At 28.0% G+C, this 27,951-nt stretch overlaps 1 protein-coding gene across 1 annotated transcript; it reads right to left on the bottom strand.

Annotated features, from left to right (window-relative positions):
* Positions 1 to 3: 3 nt before the first annotated feature.
* On the bottom strand, positions 4 to 27,367 carry LOC107448579 (uncharacterized). Its single transcript, XM_016063838.4, has 11 exons — positions 26,978 to 27,367; positions 22,839 to 23,127; positions 21,029 to 21,257; positions 17,077 to 17,311; positions 16,191 to 16,370; positions 15,936 to 16,106; positions 13,200 to 14,194; positions 13,018 to 13,102; positions 12,003 to 12,137; positions 5,565 to 5,745; positions 4 to 1,315 (listed from the first exon to the last, which is right to left on the bottom strand). The coding sequence occupies exons 3-11, from the start codon at positions 21,229 to 21,231 to the stop codon at positions 918 to 920; spliced, it is 2,583 nt and encodes an 860-aa protein (XP_015919324.1). The 5' UTR covers positions 21,232 to 21,257; positions 22,839 to 23,127; positions 26,978 to 27,367; the 3' UTR covers positions 4 to 917.
* Positions 27,368 to 27,951: the final 584 nt, after the last annotated feature.

Below are 27,951 nucleotides of genomic sequence, written 5' to 3'. Positions count from 1 at the left end.
CAATTTTGCAGTTTTGTTTATTTGAAATTTTTTTCCTTCTGTTAAAATTTGTCTATATGTGGAGAAGTATATTAAGTTAAGCACAAGTGATACTATGGTTAAAATCTAAAAATAAACGTTCGGTTACAACTTTGGCTTCAGATTTTGTTTACTTCTAAACTTAAAATACTTTTTCCTGTATTGTTATAGTATCTGTATTGTTCACAAAATGACTTGTGCTATTTATCATGCAATTTTGGAATTTTTAGCATTCTCCCATTGAAAAATTTGCCACTACAACACTGCTTTTGATATCTTAAAGTGGAAAGTATGTAGGAAGCTAAGAACATTTTACACAAGTCATGAATGTAAGTAAGAAAACAAATTAAAAAGAAGCACAACATTTTACGTAACTAATTTGAAAATATTGTTTAAAAAGAAACAAAGAATAAAAATTGTTTTTTTAAATTTTAAACATATCTTCAAAACTTGTGGATAAAAAAAAAGTTAGGATGAGAAAAATTACATCACAAAGGGTGTCATATATATTTAGAAGGCAAAGCTGCACATTGTATGTGGTAAGCAACATGGATATTTAAAATTCATTCAACTACACACATTTACAATTTGATAATCACATTTTACAAATAGTCAGAGGATTGACAACTTCACATAGCTGCCACTATCTTCACACATTAAGCATTCACACAAAACACTTGTACTATGAGTTTAATGATTTGTTTTTAAAACATGGAAGGGGTACTCAGTGGGACAAGGCAATATGAAATATATTGCATAATATTTCTCACTCTATTACGAAATTTTTGCAAAGCAAGTGTAAATTACATCAAAACTCTAGAGTATTCAAAGAGCTAAAAACAACAAATTATTTTCCTGTAACAGGAATTTCTTAATACAAGTGGCAAATACTGCAGAATTTAAGCAGCAGAATTATCTGCTACTTCATTAGAGGGTTTTGGCGCATCTTCAAATTCTTCGGAAGGCTGACATATATTATTTATAGCTGCACTGTTACACGGTTCTTCTTTTGCTGCCATACCTTTAGATAAGCTTTCTGATTCGTTTTTGACACTAGAAATTTCTTTGCTGGAGGAGCAATGGTCATTTAATTCAACAGTATCTTTATTTAAGAGAGCTTCTTCAGCAGTACTAACAGCACCATATTCCTGAAAATCTGAAGGCAATGACTGAGCAGTAGCAATATCTGGATCAACATCTAAAAGAACTGTAGTAATTAATGCACACCACATAGAAGTTCGAGCTTGTCGAGATGCTTTGGTTAACTCCATTATGCTTGAAGCTAAGGCCACAACATCTAAGAAATTAAAAATAATCATTAGAAACTAAATAAATAGTATTTTAAAAATTATAACGATGAATAAATTTAAATAAATGAGAAAGTGAATAAAAAATTGAATGTAAGCAATCAACAATTAAATTAAGTAAAATATAAATTAGCTAACATTAAAAACCACTAAATTTAATTTGTAAATTTAAATTGTTTTGGTGTTTGCAGTCTAGCTTCCTTGGTTGCGTTTCATTAGATTTCGATACTATGCTTTTTCCTTGTTTTAATATTAATTTGTTACCCCTAGTGTGTTTACTTTTTTTTTAAACAAGATTCTAAACATATATTTAACAATTATTATGGAATACCATGTGTATTTAATAGTGTGAAATTTTTTAAATTTATCTTACAATCATAGAATATAATTTTTTTCCAGAATTCTCTCCTGTTTTTCTGTATCGGTAGAACAAAGTATGCATATAATGAGTTAATTTTATTTTCTCTTTCATTCCCCTACTCAGCCAGTCATTGAGAACTGCTTTGTGGGGAAAAACTTTTTAGCACTAGAACACTGGTAATGGCACCGTATTCATCTTTCTGCTATCAAAGAGAAATTTAAAAATTTATCAGGTTAATCTAACATCACTGGTCGCAAACATTTTTAATGAGAACACATGAAAGGACGTTTAGAGATAAGAGAAATTCTTAATGGCTCATGGTAATTATGTTTGTAGATTCCCCTTTTATATGTTTATAAATCTGATTTTTAGAAAAAGAAATGCAATAATTTCTAATACTCTTCAATAGACTACGTCTTGATAATTAACTTGATAATTAAAATGATAGATTCTTTATTAAAAATCAATAAACTAAACTTAGCGGCGCGACACCCCTTGAGGGCCAAGGCCTACTGTGCCCATCTCAGTTTTCCTGACCCTGGGCTCTGGGGTGCAGGAGCAGATGTTCAGGTCAGGTGGTCAGCCGAACGTGGAACCCCCAGTGTTTAGTTCCCAAGCATGCTTGGTACTCATTTATCCACCCACTGAAGGGATGAAAGGCTGAGTCAACCTTGCCTGGCCCGAGGATCGAACCAGGGACCTGTGGCACGACAGCGCGATGCGCTACCACTCAGCCACCAGGCGTCATTAAAAATCTCTGAGTATGATAATTTATTTCAATACTGTATATCATAATGCATTAGTTTAAAATTGCTTTGTGTTGAAAAAACAAACAAGAGAGTGTTCTTATAGAGTTGGAAATTGTTAGCTCAGAAAGTGAAATATTTAAATAATAATAAATTTTTTTAAATGATTTTTACAAGAAGATTTTTTATTCCAGAAATTCTTAATTATTGAGAAATTTTAAAAGCATTTTGACAAGCTGCTTATTAAATCAAAAGTCAGTAGCATGCACATTAAACTCATAAACAAAGTGTGGAAATAAGTAATTTCCAGTCATAAACTTTATTGTTTTAGTCTTTTGCTGATTCGTCTCCAGGATGGAAGTGAAGGGAAGTCAAGTAATAATCAATGTGACGTAAGACATCGTGTTCTATAAAAGAACAAACAATTCTTTTCATGATGGATGAACAGCCTGCCCTTCTTTTCAGTCTTAGGCCGATGGCCTGATATCCGTCATAGGATTAAGATTGTTGCTGATGATTCTTTATATATTTGTTCAACATTACGATTTTTAGATCTAAGTTAAACATTTAAAGTATTAATAAATGTATTCTCCAGTTTACTTGTGTAATAATTTTTTTTAAGTGTACTCTGCTTTGTGAGTGAAACCCACAAAAAGTATGGTGCGCAAAATAAAAAGCCGACCACCTGAAGAATTTTATTCTTATGATGGGATTTTCATGTACTAACATGCATTCTTAACAGTTTGAAAAAATGACCTGAAATACACCAGTAATTAATTTGTGCAAACAACATTTCAAGATACAAAACCAGACATAAAAATGTACTTTCTCTGAATAAATACATTTTTTCTAGGAAATTCGATTCTTGACAACAAAACATGAGAAGAATAGTTACAATATGGAAAATATGGTCTTAACAGTTTAGTTGGGAGAAGAAGTAATCATAAGTTAAGACCTCGTAATGTTAATTTTCTATTTTGAATATTTCTGGAAATATTTAAATGAATCAGAATCACTTTTTACACAGAATAATAAAATTTGGTAATACAAAGATAATTCCATGCAAAAAAGTTATTTTTATATTCACTTATTATTAAATTTAATGGCAAAAATTTTTAATTGTAAATTTTACAACTTTTTAAACTATTTTGAACAACGTAATTTAAAATGAGAATATCCAAATTTTGAGGGGAATCAGTCAGATAATTGAAAAGAAATGATATGATTTCTTTAAAATTTTATTACTTAAAAGCAATGTGGTTGATTTCATTCATATTTTGGATTTTGTCATTCAAAATTACATAATTTAGAATGAGGTAAAATATTGTATGCCTCACAATTCAAATATTTTTTAACCATCACAAAATTAAGCAATAATAAAATAATAATCACAATTTTTCTTCACCTGGATTTATCTTTGGATGAAGGAGTTTTAAAATTTTACGTAAAAAATTTGTTATTTGTATAAAAAGTTCAAACGATATGGCAAAATACACAAAATTTGAGAAGAACACATGCTTTGCTAACTTTCGTCTGCTCTCTTGACCAAATTACTGGGTTACTTTTTTTTAAAATGTGGCTACTTCACATTTTTTGAAGGTCAAGAATCCAAATTCATGGAAAAAAGATGAGTTTTGCAAAGAAAGTACATTTTGTATCTGATTTTGTAACTCAGAATGCTGATTGTATAAATTAAACAGCCTATTCAAAGCATGGACCATGAACCATTAAGATTGCATCTTAGAGCACGAAAATTAGATGAGCTGGTTAAAAATGATTTAGGTTCCATTTTTTATTTTGTGTACTACTGTACAACAAAAAGTAATAAACCATATATGGGCAACCTCTGATTCACAGACCATTTTAAGATTACAGTGAAGAAAATAAGTAATCTCAGTTTTTGTCAAAAAGGGAGCGAAAAAAGCATTCTTCTGGCTAGATTTTAAAATAAATTGACAAAATTTATATTTTTATCCAAAATTACTATCTGATAAGATGGATGTCTCAGAAAAATTGTCACTAGGTTACAAATCTTCGAGAGAGGTAAAAACAAAAGAAAAAACAATGAGGAATTTTGAGTTTGTGGGAGAGAAATAGTGTAACAAGGCTTTGCTTTTGTCTATCTGATTTCACCAGCAATAAAATGGATTTTACCATGTTGCGTCAGCTTTTTTTTTATCAGTAAATCAAAATGTTTGCAGAAAGAGTTTTATTCGTAGGAACTATTTATCTCTACACGACTCACTTATAGTGAAGAATATAGCAAACTTATAATTTTGATTACTAGTTATGTGTCACTAAAACCCATGATCATAACACTTCTGCATTTCACTACAGATGTTTGTGGAATGTCCTATTGCACCCTCAATCACATGTCTCGTCCCTTTTAGGTGCACTTAATTTAATATGAAGCATAGCCATAATTTTTGCTTCTTATTAAGTTTTCTTACTTTTAAAAATGTATGAAAGAATATCTGGCGTAAAAAAGTAAATAGTAGGTATAAAATGACACTAATTTCAAGAAAGACGGATAAATAGGTTTTTATCATATTCAATTGCATATAAAATAAACTGCATGAGTATTTTTTCACAGCTACCTAATACCTACAGCCTGCAACTTTCTGAAGGTTACTCACATCTGTTATAAACAGACAAAATAATCAATACTTAATAAACAAAGCCTATTCAAAATATTGAAATTGGGTAAATGACTTGTTCCAATATATAGGGATGCCAATTCCTACGCTTTTTGGAAAATATTTTATAGAGGGGTAGGTATTGAAAACTAAAGCTTTTGGAATGTTTGTTTGCAATGCAAAGTGATGTTTTACATAAATTTTTGAATCATTTGAACCTAGTGGTGTAGAAAATAATTTGAAATCAAATTTACAAAACAAAGAATAATACATTAAAACAATCTTAGTTATCACTAGAAAACAAATTTCCCAAAAAGCAATGAAAGTTGGCAGCCCTGCTTGTAGCCAAATAAAGTATTTTTTGCAAGATCTTTCAATGACTTCACTAAAATATATGTGTTTAATAAAAGTAAAGAATGCCCATAAAATAATACATAAATTCAAAATGCTTTTGTGACTGTTTAAAAAAGTATACACTAAATATTTTAAAACTTGCCTTTATCTTCCTGGATTCGGCTAGCTGAGCTGCGTTGACGATTAGCAACATTGATTATTTCGTCTCTTCTACGAGCTTGAACATTACGAATTGCATCCAACCACTTCTCCATTGTCAAATGGATATTCGAATGAACAGCAGCTTTACGTAGTTGCTCCATCTTTGCAATTAATGTAATAACCTGCAATAATTTTTTTAATAGCATTTTTATTACAAAACATGCTTAAATAAAATTTTTACAGGATTTGCAGTTTTACTGAATATAGTGGTCAAGACTTCCTTTATGCTTGACTTATCTTTTGCACCATCCTAACTGCCAACATTAACAGTAATGAGGAAGCATTTTCTTGATTGTAATAACATTTACGTTTAAAAAGATTTGCTTTACTTACCATGACAAATCAATAATTTCAACATATATATGTAAAATATAATATAATTCTTCCTAACATCAGTATTATATTAGTACATATCTTAGCTAACAATCATATAAGCTGACAGCTAGGTAATTTTAATTTTATCTCTGGGCTTAAACTCATGAATCAAAACAGTTTAAAATAATTTATAATTCTTAATAGCTTATTATTCTAATAAATATAATCAATACATCTTTGAATTGTAAATAAAAATTACATGATTACACATGGGGAAAATAATATTAAAGAGAATATAATTTTAAACACAATGCTGCAATTTTAACTTATAATATTTTTGCTTCTGCACTTTATTCATGGATCTAAATTCATGAATCAAAACATTTTTGAGCTAGCAATAATAAAACTTATTTACTTAAAGAAAATTTCCATTACATTATAACTTTTGAAATTTATTTAGTTTATTAAAGAATGATCAATACATTTTTGAGTGACTACACATGAGGAATAAATTTTTTAAAAAGGTCAAAACAAATAGAGTTCAGTAATTTTAAATTGTTACTAATTTATAACAAATATATCAATTCATTAAAAAAAATTTTAATGTAAGAATATGTTAAATAAACTTTATATAAAATTTTATAATCGTATGATTCAAAGCTGTTCTCATCATTGTTAAAGTAAAAAAGTAGTTATCCGCATCATAAAAAATTGAGTTGTTTAAATCATATCTAAATCTGGTATATTAAACTTTTAGTTGCGGCTAGTCAGGTGAAAAAATTCTCCTCTCGTTACGGCGCCTTTTTGCAGAAATTCTTCCCCCACTCAGTCAGTGGGTGGTAACTATTTTAACAAGCTATGAATAGGAAACGTTTTGTTGTAATTTGTGAGTTACTTTTCGAGGATGCAAAAGTAGTAGGGTTGTTATGTATATCGTTATCGTAGACGTTTTGGCATAGTTATGCAAACTTTGGCATTTTTTTATATGTGACGTTTATCACATTATGAGAATAAATTGAAATACAGCTTTAAATTAATTTTACTTAATAAAGTGATGTTTTTTCTAATGCAAAGAAAGCATTCATTTAAAAATGATTTAAATATGTTGCTAATTTAATATAAAATAAGAATTTTTTTTGCATCTGAAAGATTGTTAATAAACTATTATAAACAAATCTCTTTAAATTTTTTAAAAGAGAATAAAAAAAAAATATTTTAATAAAATGTGCATTTTAAAATGTGCATGTGCTCTTATAAAACGTGCGTTTTATTGCATCTGAAAGATTGTTAATAATCTGTTATAAGCAAATCTCTTTTAATTTTTTCGAATATATAAACCATTATTTGAAGTTCTATTCTTATCCTAAAATCTTGAACACACTAATTAGCTTTTATAATTTTGTAAAGCAAACTATTAGAATTTGAAACGATGAACATTGTATCTCTTATACATTTCCGAAAGTACTTTTATCTGGGAAAAAGAATAGCAAATGTAGATTTTGTTTTGTTAAACATTTTTTACTCATTTAACTTGTTAGTTTTCCCCTTAGAGTAGCGTCTATAACATTCAAACAAAATTAAAATATAAATATTCTTTGATTAAAAATTTTCCGAGAACGTTTCGCCTTCATTTCTGTTTTGAAAACAGAAATGTTACACGCGTATATTAAATAGAAATTCATTAAGATTTTGCAAGTATATTTTATAGAGACCTTATTAGAAATATAAAAGATAATTATAAAGACACTGAAAATAAAGAATATGTTTGAAGTAAGTTCAAAGAATAAAAAAACTCCATTGTAAAATCTTTTTTACAGCAAAAATATTGAGCAATAAAAAATTTGCCACGTTTCCATTTACCTTACATTTGACCCCCATATTGAAAGAATAAAGATATTATTCAATTTTGAAATTTTGCAATTATAGATTGATTGGTTTTCTTTATACTTTCCTTTTTCCCTTCTTTTTCTAATACAAAAAGGAATATTCCTCTTAATTTCTTATTTATTTTAATCTTTAGTAGGAAAGGTTTTGTTCAAAAAAAGTATCCCCTGAGTTATTTCACTTCGTCATTACTCTGAGAAGTATTTCACGATTTCCATGTCCATATGAAATTTTTAAGTCATCAATTGTTATAAGACACATCTATACAAGTTCTATTGACACAATGATGGTAAGACATGCATTTCCTTTAGTCATGGTGTGGTCTTTCTGCAGGTGTTTGAAATAACTATTGTTAAGAATTTTAAAAATGACAGTAACCAAAATAAATAATAAGAGCCCTCCCAAAACGCATTCTGACCGATAACGCAACAATAAGCAGGAAATGCCACCTCGCCTGTGGAAGAGGCAGGAATGATTTCGTTTTCCTTTATCTTTTAGAGAAGGAGTAACAATTTATTTTGTGCCCAGCAAGTTAAATTATGACAAACTGCAAAACTCTCAATAGAAAAACTTCATCGGAACTTGAAAGAAAAATTTGTCCTTGAGAACTTCAGCAAGAGGCGAGAAAGATACCTTTTTAAAATAGTTCAGTAGTTTATCACATATAAATGTTTGAAAAGTAGAGATAGTTTCATTGTGACTAAACTTCCTGTTCAAGGTCACGCATTGAAAACCTTTCCACAAATATTTAATTTTTTTTCTTTTCGGTTTTTAACAGTATTTTTTCACAATAAATTAATAGTATATATGCGTTTTTTTTCTTCCTTTGTTTTAAAAAAGAAAGAAATCTGAAACATTTTCTAAGCGGTTTCAAAAGTTAGATTCCATAAAATTACCAATGAAAAAATTTACACATGCATTCATTTTTTTGTGCAAGTTAGATTCAGAGTTTCAAACGGTTGATTAGATTTTCCCTTTAACCCTATAAAACAGCATATTACTCATGTAAAAAATATACAATACTTTGTTTTCATAATAATCTTGTGCTATAGACTGGAATACAAAAAATAATTGAACTTCATTTACTCAATCATACTAGGCAAAATTTAATATTTCTTTTAATAATTAATTATCTTTCTTTTATCTTTTTAATAATTATTACTTTCATCTTTTTGTGCACGTTAGATTTAGAGTTTCAAACGGTTGATTAGATTTTCCCTTTAACTCTATGAAACAGCATATTACTCATGTAAAAAATATACAATACTTTGTTTTCATAATAATCTTGTGCTATAGTCTGGAATACAAAAAAATAATTGAACTTTATTTACTCAATCATACTAGGCAAAATTTAATATTTCTTTTAATAATTAATTATCTTTCTTTTATCTTTTTAATAATTACTACTTTCATCTTTTTGTGCACGTTAGATTCAGAGTTTCAAACGGTTGAATAGATTTTCCCTTTAACCCTATGAAACAGCATATTACTCATGTAAAAAATATACAATACTTTGTTTTCATAATAATTTTGTGCTATAGACTGGAATACAATAAATAATTGAACTTCATTTACTCAATCATACTAGGCAAAATTTAATATTTCTTTTAATAATTAATTATCTTTCTTTTATCTTTTTAATAATTATTACTTTCTTCTTTTTGTGCACGTTAGATTCAGAGTTTCAAACGGTTGATTAGATTTTCCCTTTAACCCTATGAAACAGCATATTACTCATGTAAAAAAATATACAATACTTTGTTTTCATAATAATTTTGTGCCATTTTAGTAGAAACATAATTTAAATGCTTAGAAGATAATTATTTTAGACAGGGTAGCATGAACTATTTTTGGTTTTAAAATTTTTAAAGAATAAAATTGAAATTGTGTATTTATATGTTTTTAATAATGTTACTACATTTTTAAAATAAACGTATAAGATATTAAGAAATATTGTGATATACATAAAGAATAAAATTGAAATTGTGTATTTATATGTTTTTAATAATGTTACTACATTTTTAAAATAAACGTATAAGATATTAAAAAATTTTGTGATACATCAAAATATGGAATTTTTCCTATCCTATAAAGTACTTTTTAGCTTACAATACCAAATATTCAACATTACATCCAAAGCCAGGAATTTATATCCTTTTCAAGATAGGATTTTTAAATATTTTTTTGTTAATGTTAAGTTCATGCACTACATAATATATTTATAATAGATGACACAATAATGATCAGATAACGTTCAAATTCTTGAACTTGGTCCCTAATTTTTTTCTCGGTAGAATACAATAATAAACACAGTCCGAGTTAAAACTAAATTTCTTCATTAAATGATTAAGACTAACAAAATCAAAATCTTTAAAAAATCAAAACCAGGTGATCTTCTCAAACGATAATATGAATAATATTTTTTGATACATACTAATACAAAATGCTGATTAGATAATTTAAAATAAAACTTTTCTAAGGGTGGGATAAAACAAGTATCACCGAAGATTAAATAGTATATAATGTTACATGCATGTAAAAATCTTTTAAAAAAGAGCATATAATATTAGCTAGCCATAGCATACCTTTAGATTAACAACAAACAATGTGAAATGATAATGCTCCAATAAAAAATATTTTGGAAGAATAAATTATTTTCAATAAGTTTAATTATGATTTAATTCTAAAGAAAAATATTATTAACATGCTAATACTAGCAACATATTTAGATTAAAAATTTTACAGTAGCATTTGTTAGACCTGCTGAATTTTGAGTGATCTCATTTTATTAAATCAATAAGAGAGAAATAAGATTTACTTCATTTTTTTTTGCTTTTATTGACTTGATTAATTTGACTTTCTATAATGACATTCTATACTATTGGGAGTACAAATTAGTTCAGTCCATTTTCAAAAGATGGCTCTGGCTGTTATGAATGTTTCATAGCGACAGCTGGTTTCGGTGGTCTCAGAGAGGTTAAACATCTGTCAATAATATTCAGATTATATCGCTTTGAGTTTCATACAAAAACCCTGTTTTTTACTTTGTTGAATAGGTCAAATTTTGTGGTAACTATGCAGCATTTATGGGAGGTTTTATGCTTCTGCTTTAATTGGAAGAAAAGTGCAGCTGAGCACATCGAATGCTTGTAGAAGTTTATGGTGACAATGCTCCAACTAAACAAATAACCAAATTTCTAGCAAGTTGGGTATATTTTTCAACTGCTGAAAAAACTAAATATGGAAATTTCCATTTTATTGCAAAACCTTTCAAAAAGTGTGGAATTTTGAATTCTGTAGATAGGGGTGAAGAAAATTTTTTGTGGAACTCATGCATATTGTATGATGATACAGCTAACATTATTGAATCTGACACAGATAATGTTCTAGCATTTTTAAATTTTCAGCTTTATGTTTTCATTGAGATATATTTTTTGAAATACTCTTGAATAAATTATCTTAACTTTTCTTATTCTTAATTTTTCTTCCGAGCGTAATTTAACGAATTGATTCTAAAAATACTTTATATGTAAAGAAGATGTGATGAGGAAAAATGCAAAATTAATTGTATATAACACATTAACACATCTAAAAGGGTTTTTGAAAGGAATAAATAGATACAGAGTTATTCTTACCTATCCCTTCGTTTATAGTGCATCAATATTTCACTATCAACGAATGTCTACTTGATTTTCATAAAATTTCAGAGCTTTGAAAATTCCACTTATATATTGGGACATACATTGCACATACATACTTATATATTGCACATACACATAGTTTTATATTATATTCAAGAATAAAAAAACTGGGTACTTTTATTAACATTTTTCTCAAAATTATGCAATTACAGAGTTAACTAAGACTGATCAAACACCAGCATCAAGAAAAAACAGTACTGTAATTTGATGCACAGAATTATTTTCATTTTCTTCTCAGGTTATAAATATAGATTTTTATTATGCCTGAATCAGTCTTGATCAAGCTTTTACAATGATTTTATGAGATACATAGAACAAGCTCAGTATATCCCTAACATCTATGTTAATTTAATATATTAATGTAACACAATTTTTTTTAACACAATAATGTAACACAATTTTTAAAGGAAAAAGAAACTGTTACATTTCTTCCTCATTTAAACACTTATTGTATTGTGACAAAAAACATCTAACTATACCTTAGCATGCTCCCGCAGTTCATCAATAATCAAACGATCAACTCGCGATGGATTAGCTGCCAAGCGTGGGATGGGGATAGTGTTTGTGCTGGAAACTTTTTTACCAGGGTTTTGGCGAGCTAGTTCTGCTTCAGTCTAAATAAATTAATATTGATATAAATATATTTGTTTCAATACGTGCAATTTAAGCACTAAATTTACAAAAAGAAAAAAAAGTCATTTGAATGAATAGTTAAGAGTGAAAATCCTATAAGTATTATAATATTTTACAGAATCAACAACACAGTATCGAAAATTATTTAATAAATCATCATAATCCACAGTTTTATATAAGTAAGATTTCTCTTAATGTGGGCAACTTTTATAAAGTGTTAATAAGAACAAATCAAAGTTAATTTACATTTCTTATTTCACATTCCTTAGCATTTGATAATACAATACAACTGGTTAAAGTGAATGAATATCGCAGGGTTAAATAACACTGATTTAAATCTAATTTGAACTTTATACAGGATTAATGAAATAATTGCGCCATGGTAATAAATATGCGACGTATAATGTGGACTTTTTAAAACACTTCTACGTGTTGTTTATCAGATGCATCCTAAAACATAGTGTGCTAAGTTCAATGTCTATTCATTAGTTGTTTGTTTGTTACTAAATATATTTCTCAAATAAATTGGTCGAAATGTAAAGGCTAGTTTATTTTTATTTTCCCCTATCGACAATGTTGCTTATTTTGAAAATAAGTCCAATAAACAAAGTTTTGAATTGATAAAGGGTCTTCTGTTTGGATAATAGGGCTATGCTCTGACTTTTGACAAAGACAGTATATAAAAATTCTTATTAGACATTTAACCTTCAATATGAATTTAAAGAAACTTATTAAAAGCTGAATACAAACTTAGATATTGTGAAATAACAATTTCCTTTGCTATCAAATTAAACTTTTATGCAGAAAAATATTAAATGAAATAAATATAATTAAACATATGCTAAAACAAAAAATTAATACCTTTTTTCGTTCTTTCTCAAGATGTCTAAACTGCTCATAACATTCTTCTAGTCGAAGATGCAATTCGTTTGAGGGACCGCTACGCCTAAAAAGAAAATGTAAAAAAAAATACTCAGTAAAGGAGATTATAACCTTGGTAACAAATAGTGAAATATAATTATAATTTGCTGATATTTAATTACCGAAGAGGGCGCATTCCAATGAAAGTAGGTGGCACAGAGAAAAAAGCTGAAGATGTAGGGTCAAAAAACATGTCATTAGTTCCATAGACAGATGATGGTCCTCTACGATGAATAAAATCATACGGATGATAAACTTCAAAAAGAGATTCAGATATTGGAGAAGAACCAAAAACATGTGATGGATATTTCATCCCTGAAGGTAGAGTGAGTGGTCCTCCATCACAGTTACTTAAGTCAGCATGCAACATATCATGATATAAGCCAAAAGCATATAATCCTGCCAAAGTACGAGCAGATAAATGCTGAAGAATTTCAGGAGATATGGGTAATCTATTGGAATTAATGGCTCCTAATAAAGGTTTATCTATATCAGATGAAGATAAGTTTTTGTCTAAGCATGAAATATCATTTCCGCGTACATAATGCTTCAGAAACTCTGGCTGTTTCAAACAACAAAAACCAGAATTGCTGGCTTGATGTGACCTCTGACACTGTATTTTATTTAAGTTATGTCCACTTCGAACTGATGAAATATTGTCGAAATTGCAAGTAGTATTGGCACTATTATCAAACATTGGACAGAGACAATCATTTTCAGTAGATATTTGTGAAGATGAGATAGCTTTTTGAGCAGTCTGGTAACGAGAACTTAAATTACGAGGGAAATTCTGATAAGCTGGAGAGATTTGGTTTAAAGTTCCATTTCTATTTATTGAGGAAACTGAGCCCTTTAATGATGGTGATGAATTTATCCCATGAATACCATGGCAAGATGCAGCAGAAAATGAATCATGTGCTTCCGATATATTGGCCATATTCAAAATATTTTGACTTAGAGTAGATGTCATAATATCAGTTTGGGAATCAGAACTTGAGCTAGATGCAGATGAAATTGGCTTATAAGTTCTATTGTTTGGATGTCCATTGTCTTTATTAAAATGATTCTCATTTAAAAGCATCATTTGAACTTCACCATTAACAAGTTTTTCTCGGTCCTGAAAAAAAGATACTATAATACATAAAATATAGTAGTACAAGAGTTTACATAAAGGCTTATTAGAAAAGTTTATAAAACTTACATATTCAACTTAAATTATAAAAATACTAACAAATTGCATTCACCGTGCAGTTAAATTCAATGCAATAAGATGAAATTAAAAATGACTACGACTATTTAATACTTATTTAGAAAATTAAACTGAATATGAGGTTTATAATACAAGGCCCAATCATATTTTAAAAAAAGCTTATTAATCTATTATTGGCTAGGGTAATAAAATTTTGTAATTCTTACTAAAGTTTTCATTAATTGCATTTGAAACAGAATAAATAGGGCTAATCAAGTATAAAAAATAAAAAGAACATCTGAGTGTGTGTAGACATTTTATAATGGGAAATTATAATAAGATGATCTAACAATCAATATTTTAGCTGTCATTCTGAGGATATAAGAAAACAATAAAAAATTACATCATATCACTAAGAAAAGGAAGAAATTAGAACACTTCCACTGGTTATATGAATTTAACTAAAATTGAAAAAAAAAATCTGATCAACAAAAATTTATAAATTTAAATGTTATTTGATAAAGAAAGCAGTTGCAATAATTTATTTCTAACTAAATGCATACTACCCAATGCTGTAGAGGTAAAAACGTTTTTATTGGAAAGCATGTTTTACAAGAGAGGGGCTAACATAATGATTTAAAATTATAAAAGATAATTTTAGATTAATTACGAAATTATATATTATGAAATTTTTACACATTTAAGTTACCTCATTTTTATTTTCCTACACCTAGATTTGTCTTCATTAGTAACTCTTTCCTCTAGCCTTTTTTCAATTTTAATCTCCTTTTATGATTCTACAAACCTCTTTCCTCTAGCCTTTTTTCAATTTTAATCTCCTTTTATGATTCTACAAATTAGGTTTTCATAAATTTTAAAAGGACCTTTTGGTTTGTCATTCAGAATAGAATTGTGTAACCATCTTTATATTAATGTTCCAACCAATTTGAATGCTAAGTCTGTATAGCGATAATATGTTCAACAATGTTGTAATGCTAGTAATTTTTCAATGAGTTTTGTAAATAAAAGCCAAGGAGGGGCTTCACCCTGCTGCTCGACCAGCACTCGTGCTGATTAGAACCTGCCTCTCCTTTCCTGAGGGGGACTGTCATTGCGAGTTCATCATGACTATCCCGTATACCCTTATAATTAGGGGGAGGGTCAGGCTTACCATAAACCCTTTTCATTAGCTAAAAATATAACATGAAATACATTTCCTTACCAATAATCAAATCATCTTTTCCAAAAAATTAACTTATATTGTATAGAATCATACAAGTCTATGTGTCATTTATTAATAAAATGAAATTGAAAACAAATATATTAAACTGATTTAATGATTCGAAAAATTTCCATACAGGTAAGGGAACAGATGAGAGAGTATAAATGGGTTTAAACAAACCAAACGTTTTCCAAAGGTTAAATTTTTATATCAAATTCTACCTTAGTATTGTCTCCATTGGGTACCTTATAAATTTTGTTTACAATGAAAATGAGATTAAACATAATATTGCCTTAAGCCCTTCAAATATAATCAAATGTTAATATTGTATAACTTAATGTCCTCATTGTCTCATTATAAATTAATATATGAGTAACACAAAAAAAAAACATTTAATAAAAAAAGCATAAAACTGATCAATAGCTATCAGATTTAAATAAAAAGTACCTGTTTTCTAGACAACTCATTCATCTGAGCATGAGATGAAACAGCTGATGAATTAATCTGACTGGAGGTATGATGAGAGAATGAAGTTGTTGCAAGTGGGGACCACGAAGTAGCATTGTTAGCCATGTTTAGAGCTTCTGATACTTGTTTACCAAAATCCTGAGTCCAGAACTAAATTAATTGAATCAAAATATAAGTCAATGAAATTTTGGCTTGAATTTTAAAATTTTGAATTATATATTAAACTTTATGTACCTGTTGATCGATAGAATCACAAAGTGTATTGTTATCCAAATCTGAAAATGGAAAATCTGGCTCACAGAATAAATCATTCTGGTTATCTGCTTTTTGTAAAGCATCAAATGTTCCCCAATCATCATAATTTATAGAATTTCCATCATCTTGAGGAAACATGTTTCGGGCATGTCTTGGCACCTAGATGTTAAAAATGTCTATTATACAAAGAAAACTGGACCAAAATAGATAAATAAAGTACATTCACATATTTTTTGATGTTAAGAAAACAATCGTTTGATTTAAGCTGAAAGATTGAAGTAAAATAGAAATTTAAAAAAGGGAAATTTCTTCCATTCTGTTCAAAAAAATTTCATAGCCTTATGTGGTAATACAGTTGATCCTCAATATAATAACTCCAGTAGTTCAAACAAAAATGGAGATTATAAGGTAAGATCGTTACATCACGAGTACACAAGACTATTGCAAATACAAGTGATGACTCAAAAAATGGTTTTTACATAGAATCTGAGAATACTTTTTGTTATGTTCCATACACTTGAACTATTAGTACTTTTGTCACATTTCCTACACAACAGCATGTTAAATTGACTTAATTAATAGAGGCCATAAGATTTTGATAAAGTCGTGAAACATTTTATTGATATTTTCACCCCGAATGTTAATGTTAAACTATATGTTTCCTGAACTTAACATTCTTAGGTAGAACATAAGAAATAACAATGAATAAAGGAAACAGCAGCATACCATTTCTCCACTATAGTTGAAAAGAAAATCAAAGCAGTCTCATTATTTAATTGCTATAAAAGCATCTACTTGTACAGATTTCTTTACATTTAAAACACAAAAGTTAAATATTAAAGGAAATTAATTTAAAAATTTATACCTGATACATTTTATTTTGAAAATTCAAGGATGATACATCACAGTTTTCATGATCAAATGAAGAACTGAAGGAAGTATTTGGACCCAAGTTTTGAGCTTGTGCTGATTTTTCTAAGAAGCCAATATTGTCACATTCAGTGTTGTTATAATGTGCTAAGAATTCTTGAGAATGACCTCCCTTTTTCAGATTATTACACCGCACATCAGATATGGCTTTTGAAGGTAAATCAATATTTCTGAAACATTAATTTTTATAAATTAACTAGCAATCAGTTTTGTAATTCTTAAGATGTTCTAATTTTTGCTAGTAATTTAATTTAATGGAAGGACATTCAAAACAGCAAGCTATGAAAAATATGGAGAGTTATGAAAATGCTATTAGATAAGAGCTAGAGTCGCCTCTACTACAGAACAACAAGATGAAGAAGTTATTTTCGAACCTATAATAGCTTACAATATCTTCATTTGATAGAAAAAAATAATAAATTACAAAACCAATAATTTTCATTCTATAAAGATAAGAAGGAACAACAGTGTGATAGATTTAAAAGAATTTTTTTTTTCTAAAAACTTCTAAAAAACTTTACAGCACTACATCAGAAATTTTTTTTTTAAAGGAATATGTTCAGAGACATGCTGGACATAAGGTAAAAAAAAAAAACTACAACAATGAAATTGCAATATTATTGAGACGATTTGCATTAAAAATACAGATATGGTCCAAATTGAATGTGCCAGTCTCCTATTGCATATACTGAAACCTGTGCAAATGATAATTGGCATATTAGTTGCGTACATTAAGTGTTCGCCCTTAAAAAATTAAAGCACAATACCCAGACAATTCTGAGAAAAACGCACTTGAAACTTTAAACACACTTTATATGCTTGTTAAATTTTTACTTCATCAACAGTGTATTTGCCTAATGGTAGAGTACTTGCCTGATTACAAGAAACTTGGAGCTTGATTCATGCAGTGATTATTTTATTTCCTTTTCCTTTGCTTTTTTTCAATGAAGATTTTTCTGTTTACAAATACTAGAATTAATTTAAATATTTTATTTTATTTATCTTAATTCTTGATATTTAATTTACAGTAATTTAACCTTTCAATAAAAAAATTATGGTTGAAATAATAATAATATTAATAAAAAGTGCTAATATTAGTAAATAATATTTGAATTTTTATCAATAAGCTTTATTATATATGCTTTATTATACGAACAATAATCTTGATGAAGATGACAATTATTATGAAAAAAATTTAAAACAAAAAGTTTTGTTATCTATCATAGTTAAAGAAATAATGATTGCTTACATGAATAACGCTTTTGTAACTGATCTTCGGAAATACACATTTCATTAATATTTCTAAAAAAATCTCTATCTCTTGAAAAGTTAGAGGCATACCAATCACAAACTATAATTTTTTTTAAAAATTGGCAAGGAAAATTTATGAACTATTGTTTGCATTTAAATATACAGTCTTCACAAGAATTTATTTTCTTGATTTTGTCAATTAAACATGATTCTTAAAATGTCTTACTTGATTATTACTGTAATTTAAATGAGTAATACCTAACTGAAAAAATACAATATATATAAGAAATAAAGAGGTTTACTGTGTGAATGAAACCTTAAGTGACTTGCAGTCAGGCAGATACCCTATCGTTTAGGCCTTTGCACAACTAATGAAGTGATAATTTAACTAGTATATAAAGTGAGCTTAAATTTTCAAATGCGAATTTTTCAGAATTGGCTGGCTATTGTGTTTCATCATTACAAAGAGTGGACATTCTTAAGGTATCCTAACGATATACTAAGTTACATCCGTAAGTAAATTTCCACAGTTGTGCTCATTACTTGTGAGTAAAAAGATATTTCTTTTCACTGAAGTTTGATTCCAAGTAATTTTAAAATTATTACACAAAAGTTTTCAGCGACCCAATTTTTAATTAGTTAATGAAAGTTCAGTTATGTCAGTTAGAGTAGTTAAAATTGAATAGGTAAACTGTAGATTTTGTCACTTGTTTTGCTTTGTTTTAAGCTGTTAATGTCTTACATGCAAAAACATTACATTAATTGTATATTCTTTTGATTTCTCAAAAATAAAAGTAAAAAATTCTTGAAGTTAGAAGATTTCAATATTGATCTATAATGAAATATAAACAAAGAGTAATGGTTTTCTAAAATTACTTGGGAGCGTTTCTATATAAAGTCTTAGGGATTTTCACATTCCTTTCTTTATGATTTTTAATGGGTTTCAACATATCCTTATCAAGAGTTTAGCCCTTTCTACTCATATAGCCCTAAAGTTTAAAAGGGATGATAATTATGCTAGATCACTTAGGTGCAGAGGGAATAATAACAGGATGTTAAAGACGTGTGTTATTTTAAATTTCTTAAAGGTAAATGAAAGAATTAACCAGTTTTTTAAGCAAATCAAAATTATGTATGGCAAATGTCTTCCACAGTGGAATAAAACTGTGGAAAAACTATAGCACAAGAAATAGGTTTCTTCGTATCCAAGTGGAAGAAACTCTTTTTAATAAAGAAGTATCAAGTATTAATTTAATATTTTAAACAATTTATCATTGCAATCTAGTTTAAATAATAGCATTATTTCCAGTCAGTTAACAGATCCTTAAATAAGAGAAAATAAAAAAGCAAAAATTGGAAAGAAAAGAAATTTAATGCACTCTTAAGGAATGAAAACAATTGTGATTTTTTTTCAATGTTTTACATAAAGGAGTATAGTCGAACTTTATTTTAGAAATATAAACAACATTTATTTATACTACAAATGACACATTGCAATCATAATAACAAACAGCAAACTAATTTTTTCAAAACTAAATTCTGTTAGATATGAATACTAAAAAAAATTAAAAGATGGTATAATAAAGGTATTTATCAATAAATATTTTTAATACAAATTGTATTCCTATATATCTAATCTCAAAATTATAAGTTAATTATTATTTATAAAATAAACTTTATACTAAAGAGTATTAAACAGTGTACATTATTATTCACAAATTACTGAATTTTCATTTTCAAATCACTGATTTATTTTTGAAAAATTATGTGGTAAACTTTTTAAAGCTTTTTTAATACTTGAGTAAAAATTCTGCGTTAAAAGTTGTAAGCATTAATTTTTTAAAAATAAAACTTGTAAGTTTTCTAATATAAATGTTATAGCTAAGGTTTTTTTTCCTTTCATATTTTGTTAGCTTTACAGTATATTGCTTGCGATTTACTAATATTACTAATGTTATAAATTTTGAGAGCCCAAACTAGTTTTTATTTTATTGTGAAATAAATCAAAAAAAGAAAATGAATTAAATAAAAAAGAAAACAATTCAAAAAACAAAATTAATATCAAAACTTACTAAAAACTACATTGGCCTTAAAAAAAACTTGCAATAAAAATCAATTGAAAAAAATTTGAATGAAGTAATAATTTTGAAAAAATTTTTTTTACCAAGTAATATATTTTTTTCAGATAATTAAAACTTTAAAAAATATTCAGTAAATTGAAAATAATATAATGTGACATCATCTAGATATAAGTATACAGATGTATTTAGGAAAATAAAGATAACAAAAATAAAAATATGGGCTTTCAAATTCTACATGAAATTAGAATATGTAATAATAAAATAGGTGTTTTTGTAAAATAATTTTTTACTCTTTTTATTTATATTAAATTTAAACTATTTATTTATCAGTTATCGTTAAACAATTGTATTAGTCAATTTTAGTTCACTCCATTTCGTTCAGATTCTTCCATTTCTTCGTTTTCCCATTTTCTTTCAGTGTCATGGAAGAAATCAATTTCTTAAAGTCAAAATCCCAACACTGTTCCAAACTAATTCTGGGTCAACATTAAAATATAGTATTTTATTCAATAACAAACAAAAATTATATATCATGTCCATTTATAAAAACTTTACCTATTAGACGTAGCAAACATCCCATTGTTTAAAGTTAAACCTAAAAACTCTGCATGTTCTTGCAAAAGAGCAGTATTTAAATGCTCATCATCAACAATTCGTGAAACAAGATCATCAAGACCACATCTATCATTTCCAGCTCGAGTTATAGAAAATCCTTCAGTTACACCACAAGAAGCAGAAGCTTGGAGAGCCATTGTCATTAAAATGATACCTTTTTTAAAAGTAGCTGGAAAAAAAAAATTTAATATTTAAAGAAATTTCTTTAACAGTATATTTGATAACTAAGTATAATTAAAAAAAGTATTACAACATACAGAAGTCAGAAACTCTATTTCATAAATATGAAATTGAGATTATCAAATGAATATATGCCACAATATAAAATTAAACTATCATGCATAAGTCTCATTTATTTAGTTTTTTTTAAAAAAAAAAAAGATTAATAATTAACATCACAAAGTGTCTAATTTACTCGAAATTATCTATTTAAATTAAAAAACTAACTCTTTGATATTGAACTGATTGGGGCAAATCTCACGGAGCATCCTCCCCGCATGCAGTTGCCGCTGCTCCAATTGCCGTCAAGGAAAAAAAAAAAAAGAAAACAGTCGTCAAGAGAAAATTTCATGCAAAAATTTATTTCATCAATCAGGTTCTCATAGTTTCTTGATGCTGATTAAAGGTGTGTGCACCGTATGCAGTGAGAATGGCCCTTTATATAGGTCAGTCAATCTACATGATGAGAATGCCTCTGTGGCTGAGCGTTACTACGAATTATGTCTGATGCTTGAGAGCAGTTTTTTTTTCATAAAGGACTCATTTTAGTGATATCAAGAAATATGAAAATCATTTTTTGTGTGTATGTGTAACTTTGCTTGTTTAAAAAAAGTTATCAGCTTCAAAGTGACTTGCTTGTAATTTGAATTGCCTTACCTTCAAATGCAAAAATACCAGGGTATGCAAGTTTTTAAAGATTGTCGGTTTTATACAGTTTAAACCATGGTTTTATCAGTCATGTCAAAAACCCAAAATTCTAGTGTATGGATTATTATTAGCCATTATAAAGAAGAAGCATTTATAAATAAACATACATATAAAATTACAAGTGATCAAATTACATAAGGAAGATAGGGTACAGGTGGATTCCCCATGCTTTTCTGTGATTGTTTCAAAGGCACATAATAACACCTAAAATCAAATAATAAAGTATCCAGCACAAGAGAATGGCTTAAATTAAAAAAAAAAAACTTATTTATTAAAGTCATTAAATTGCTTAACAAAAATTATAGTTTTTGATGTTTTACTTGTTTAAAGAAGTAAATCAGCCCCACTATTCTTATATAAGTTTATTTAGTCTGAAACTTACCCAAAATAAATAATTTATTTAGCCTCATATTTCTTTCATACATAATCTTTTAAAAACATGTTGGGTCAGGGAGTTTTGTTTTAAAAAAAAAAACGAAATTTTTTTTTGGGGGGGGGGGCAATGCTTTTTTCTATAATTTGAAAAGCATTTTTTACTATTTAAATTGTTCTTCACACTTTAAAAACCATTAAAAAAATCTAAAACTTAATAAAGAGTATAAAGGAGCCCTCTTGGGTGACATTAATAATAATAGGATGCAAGAACACATTTTTGTCTACTGGCTTCATTGTTATAACAAACAATATTAGCATTCTTAAAAGAATAATAATAGTCTCAATTTACTAAAACAAATTATGTACTATTTAAAAAAAAATTAAATCAACAGTAAAAAAAAAATTACTTAAAAAAATATTTTTATTTAGAAAAATATCAAATACTCACTCTTTAGGGCAACGCCGAGTCTTTAAGTAAAAACTCAGAAGCAGTATAATTCAAATTAATACCCATCAAAGCCGACATGCTCACAATATTTTTCAAACTTATTCAGATTATAATTTAAAACACATAAAGTTAGGAAATAGAAAAACTAAGAAATTAGTCCAAGCAGAACAAGCATGCCAATAGTTGGAACTGATACTTCTTTTCCATAATTTTTCATGCCTCCACAAAAGTAGCAAACATTTATACGAAAACAATTAGTTCAAGGAGAACTCCTCTGAAGTATACGAATCTGAAAATAAAAGTATCCATTTGAAAAATTCAATTTACAAAAATAACTTATCACATGAGAAGCTTTACTGTTAGTCAGAGCATTAGTCATTACTTAAATTTGCTGTCTCTTTCGTAAAATGCGCTAACTTGTGAGAAAGTTTCTTCCGTAATTTGTTACTTTTTTATAGTAAAGATCTATAAAGAGTATTATGTATTCACCACTCTTAAAAGTACTAATAATTCAGTAAAGGAAAATATTCATTATCAAAATCTGATAAATCATTATACAACAAGGTGGAATTAAAGACATCAAGACCCCTTTCATTACTCGAGGAAACTATAAGATTTAACGCCTTTCACCTTTTTTAAAATTTTTATTATCTATTTCTTTATTTTTCTACCTTTTCATTTTTATTTACCATATTCCTGGCAGTGGTTTTCTCTGCTGTCAAAAGATGGCAGTAGAATAAGAGGCATTTATAACTTTCTCTGGATGATATGAATGCATTGATTTACACTAATTTGAGCTAAGAAATTTATATTTTTATTTAATGTTTCAAAAAAATTCTTATAAATGATATAAGTTTTAGAGAACATGCTATGAAGACTAAAAAAATCTTTAAAAAATGTGGATAAAGAGGAGATTGATGGAAACACATTCCTCTTGATCTTTATGAAAGGAAACATAGTATTTTAAAATGAACTTCAGTAAAAATTAAATCTTTATATGAGTTCAATTTAAAGACTAATTTCATGTATTATTATTATAAATACATAATAATAAAACTTAGATCTTTTGATTAAAGTACAAGTCAGTTTGAAAAACAAGATTGAACACATTTTTCACTATTCCAAAAAAAAGTGATACAAACTTAATTATGACAAAACTATAATCATTCAATATTTATTCCTATAGATATTCAATAAAAATTTATTCATAAAACTGAAAAAAATAACTAAAAAAAAATTTGTAAAATTACAAATTTGCAGCTTACGTAACGTAAATCACAGTTCTATGTCCAAGCGATATCTTTTCTTTTTCTTAAAGCCACATACAAACTAAATTGTTTTCTCATCAAATAAAAAATGAAGTGAAGAACTGTTTAAAAATATTCTATATTGTTTTTATTCCATTGTTTCAACTGTGTTATGATCTAAATCTTAAGGAAATAAACAAGCTCTGGACGTAAAAAAAAGAAATAGTCATGGCATGCTAAGACATCATGGAAGAGCACAAAACTTTGGTAGGGTTTGTTTTCACTTTTAGGATAGAAGGTGAATACTTTTATAATTATTTTTAGTGAATGAACTAATAGTGGTACTTATTTTGAAGGCTGTAAAAAATTGCCCAACTATTTTTGACGTTATTAGATATTGCTGGTATTATTTATCTAGATATAACTGTACACATGTATTTAGGAAAATAGGGAGGATCATAAATCTAAATTGGTGTTTAGTTTTCCTATGTATAATTTCTCGCAGGAAGTTAATTTTAGTTTTAGGATTGAATTTTGCATGACATTAGTTTTGTGTAGACTGATTGTTTTAGTAGGGGTTTCGGTTTTGTGAAATGATTTATAGTTGTATTTGTGTGAGTTTGAATGTTGGAATTTTTAAGATGTACCTTTATATTAAATAAAGGTCATGATGTCATCAAATAAAAGATTTTAAATATTTGTGGATACCTCTTATTATGTGTTTAACTTGAAGATTTCTGGAAATCGATTACCCTCTAACATCAAGGAGAGTTTTTTTATATTTATATTTTGGGAGATTTTATAATGAAATTTTGTGCTAATTTTATGAAGATCGTTTACAAATTTTTTGCTTTGGGATAATGATTCATTATAGATCTGTAGTAATTTTTTAATTTATTTAAATGTTAAAATTGATGTTTTTTTTAAGGTTATGCCCTGATGTTTTTAAATTAAGTGTCAATGTTAATGGTTAAGTGCTAATGCTTTTATAAGGTAAAATGCCACTCTTCGCAGTGTACCATACACTGATATTTTAAAAAAATTAAAGTGCCAATGCGTGGTATACCCTGAGGATTTTTTAAGGTTAAATACCATTGGACGGCATATTTTTTTAAGGTTAAGTACCATTGGGCGGCATACCCTCCCCTATTGATGAGAAAATTCGATGTCAATATTCTGTATTATAATATGGTCCTATATATCCCCTTATTATAGACCTGTAATATTCAAATTGGACCACATATTATATTACCGAGTAATAGTGTACCCCACCAAAGGAGATAATTATAGGATTATTAGGGGTAGACAATGTGGTCCCTTAGGTTACAATGTATGTATATATAAAAATGAAAATTGATGGTAATACAAGTGAACTTCAAATTTCACAGGCTGAAATATTTCATTCCGTTTTCGACATAAAGTGCATACAAAACAGTTCCCCGGGGGTTGTCACAGATTTGCAGTTATTTATCAAATGCATGTTTTGTGTTAAAAAATGACCATAAGACAAGTGAAATTTGAATTCAAAAGGCTTGAAATATTTGATTCTGTGTTCGCCATGCAATGAAAGCAACAACAAAAAGAATGTGCCATATAATCTGTGTATATCATATTTGTATTTATTACCGTATTTGCATCCCCATATTTGTTAGCGGGGGAAAAAAATCCCCGAACATCAGGTGCAGATGCTACATAAATCTGTTCTATAAAATATTTAGAGGTTTCATCGAAGATGGCTATGGGTTATACCTTTAAAATTTAGTTCTGCAAATCAGTGATAGATATTTTTTTTAGTTTCTCTGGGGCCGCTGGCAGGAAGTTGCTAAGGCCTGATAACTATTTTACGAAGATCATTCTGTTGGCACTAACAGTTACCAATGCGGAAATATGCCACAACTAAAATGAAATAAACACAATAGTATTTAGGCATGTAATGAAATGAAATAAGCCCAAACTGTGAACCTCCTTTTCAGAAAAAACACTATTACAAACCATTTTGGTCTGAAATGGAACTTATACTAATTAAAATTTACTAAATAATCATGAAAGAATTTGAATTAATAATCTTCAGTGTCTTCAAACAATTTCTATGATATTAGTCTATAGTTTCAAACAGATACTTTTTTTGTGGTTCAAATCAATGAAACATACATTTTGGTATGCAAAGTTACAATTAAAACAAAAGCTAAAATCACCCTGAATGTGCAATCTAACAAAATCATTTTTGACTATTTATTTCACTTGAATCAGATTAGGTTGAAACAAATTTATTATATCACAAACAAGTAACAAAATTATATAGGACAGCAATTAATTATCACAACATATTAAAATAAATTAATATAATGTGAAGCTCTGTTACAATCAGCCACTGAAATGATAATTTAGAACCTAACTTAAAAATATGCAATTATAAATATATAAAAAAAAGATAATAATTTTAATTAAAAATAAATTTTTACTAATTAGAAACATACTTTGGATAAATGAGAATTCTATTAATTATTTTGTAAAGCAATCCTGTAAGGCATTATGAAAAATAGACAAATATTTTTCAATTCTGTGAGAAAAAAACCCAGTTAAAATATCATTAATCGAAGAAATATTTCATCAGGAGGTATTAACTACCATTAGACATCAATAAGTCAATAGACTTTCCAAGCCTGAACAACAGAATTTATCAGGAAAAATAAGCAAAATAATATAATGACGATTCATAATAGCATATATGTCAACAGTAATTAAACAATAACGTTAAAAAAGTCAATTAACATTCAATACTGATTTAATATAAGTTGAATGTTAAATTTTAAAATAAATTAAAAGACAAACAAACTAATAATAATGCCAAAATTAATGCCATATGTACTCGAGAGCAGTTACTTGACATACCAACAACTCATCATGTAAGAGTTTGAAGACTAAATTTCAAACATCAAAACATTCTTTAGAGCTGATATAATACGCTCCATTAGCATTTGATAGCTAAAAAAAGTATTTCACCATTGTGCAGAATAAGATTTGACGGGAGCAATGCAAGTTAACTGAGAATGAAGCAGAAAATATCTCCCATCACATATTTCTTTTTCAGTTTCGTTTTCTTCTATTCAAACTCGCATGCGCAAAGTATTGTTGTATTCCTGAACTAAACTAGATCTTCATTTTTAATGGAAAGCCTCGGCAGCCGCTTTCAAAAATTTTATGAGCTTTAACTTCTTAATTAATATGGTTGTTGTTGTTGTTGTTAATTTACGTCGCACTAGAGCTGCACAATGGGCTATTGGCGACGGTCTGGGAAACATCCCGGAGGATGATCCGAAGACATGCCATCACAATTTTGATCCTCTGCGGAGGGGATGGCTCCCCCGCTTCGGTAGCCCGACGACCTAATTAATATGGGATTGGAAAGATGTGATCCTTTTGCGGTTATGATATGCCAGTAAAAATAAGAGAATTTACTTTTTGGTTGGATATGACGTCTGGTTGGCTTTAATCGACTGATGAGAGAGTAGAGAAGAATGAAAGGCAATTGTCGCTGGGTGCAATTTTTGTTTTTCTGCATGCGAGAACGTGAACGGATTGAGAACTTGATTGGTAAAAGACATTTATCCACGGAAAACTCTCAAATTAGATTCTTTTTCGCATGCTGTAAAAATGGCTCAGATTGCTTGCTTAGGCAAGAATCGATTTTACATGCAATCGCATATGCGAATTTCAAGCGATGAAATTGCAGCAGGAAAGGTACCGAGCATCTCACTAAAGAATTGCTATTCTCACTGTAACCGAAAAATTAAACTGTTGCGTATTCAGAGATATGAACGAGAACTTGATTGATGAAATGAATTGACCCACGAAAAACTAGCCAA

The sequence above is a fragment of the Parasteatoda tepidariorum genome, chromosome 11 (assembly GCF_982258835.1).
Source record: "Parasteatoda tepidariorum strain Cologne lab strain chromosome 11, Ptep-v5.0, whole genome shotgun sequence".
Taxonomy (NCBI): Eukaryota; Metazoa; Arthropoda; class Arachnida; order Araneae; family Theridiidae; genus Parasteatoda; species Parasteatoda tepidariorum.
This window is presented reverse-complemented; position numbering and strand designations above follow the sequence as displayed.

Coding starts and splice junctions, on each gene's coding strand:
- LOC107448579 (XM_016063838.4), bottom strand. CDS start 21,231: ATGACAATGGCTCTCCAAGCTTCTGCTTCTTGTGGTGTAACTGAAGGA. Junction 16,371..17,076: donor TTCAAAATAAAATGTATCAG/GTATAAATTTTT, acceptor TTTAACATCTAG/GTGCCAAGACATGCCCGAAA. Junction 5,746..12,002: donor AACTGCGGGAGCATGCTAAG/GTATAGTTAGAT, acceptor AAATTATTGCAG/GTTATTACATTAATTGCAAA.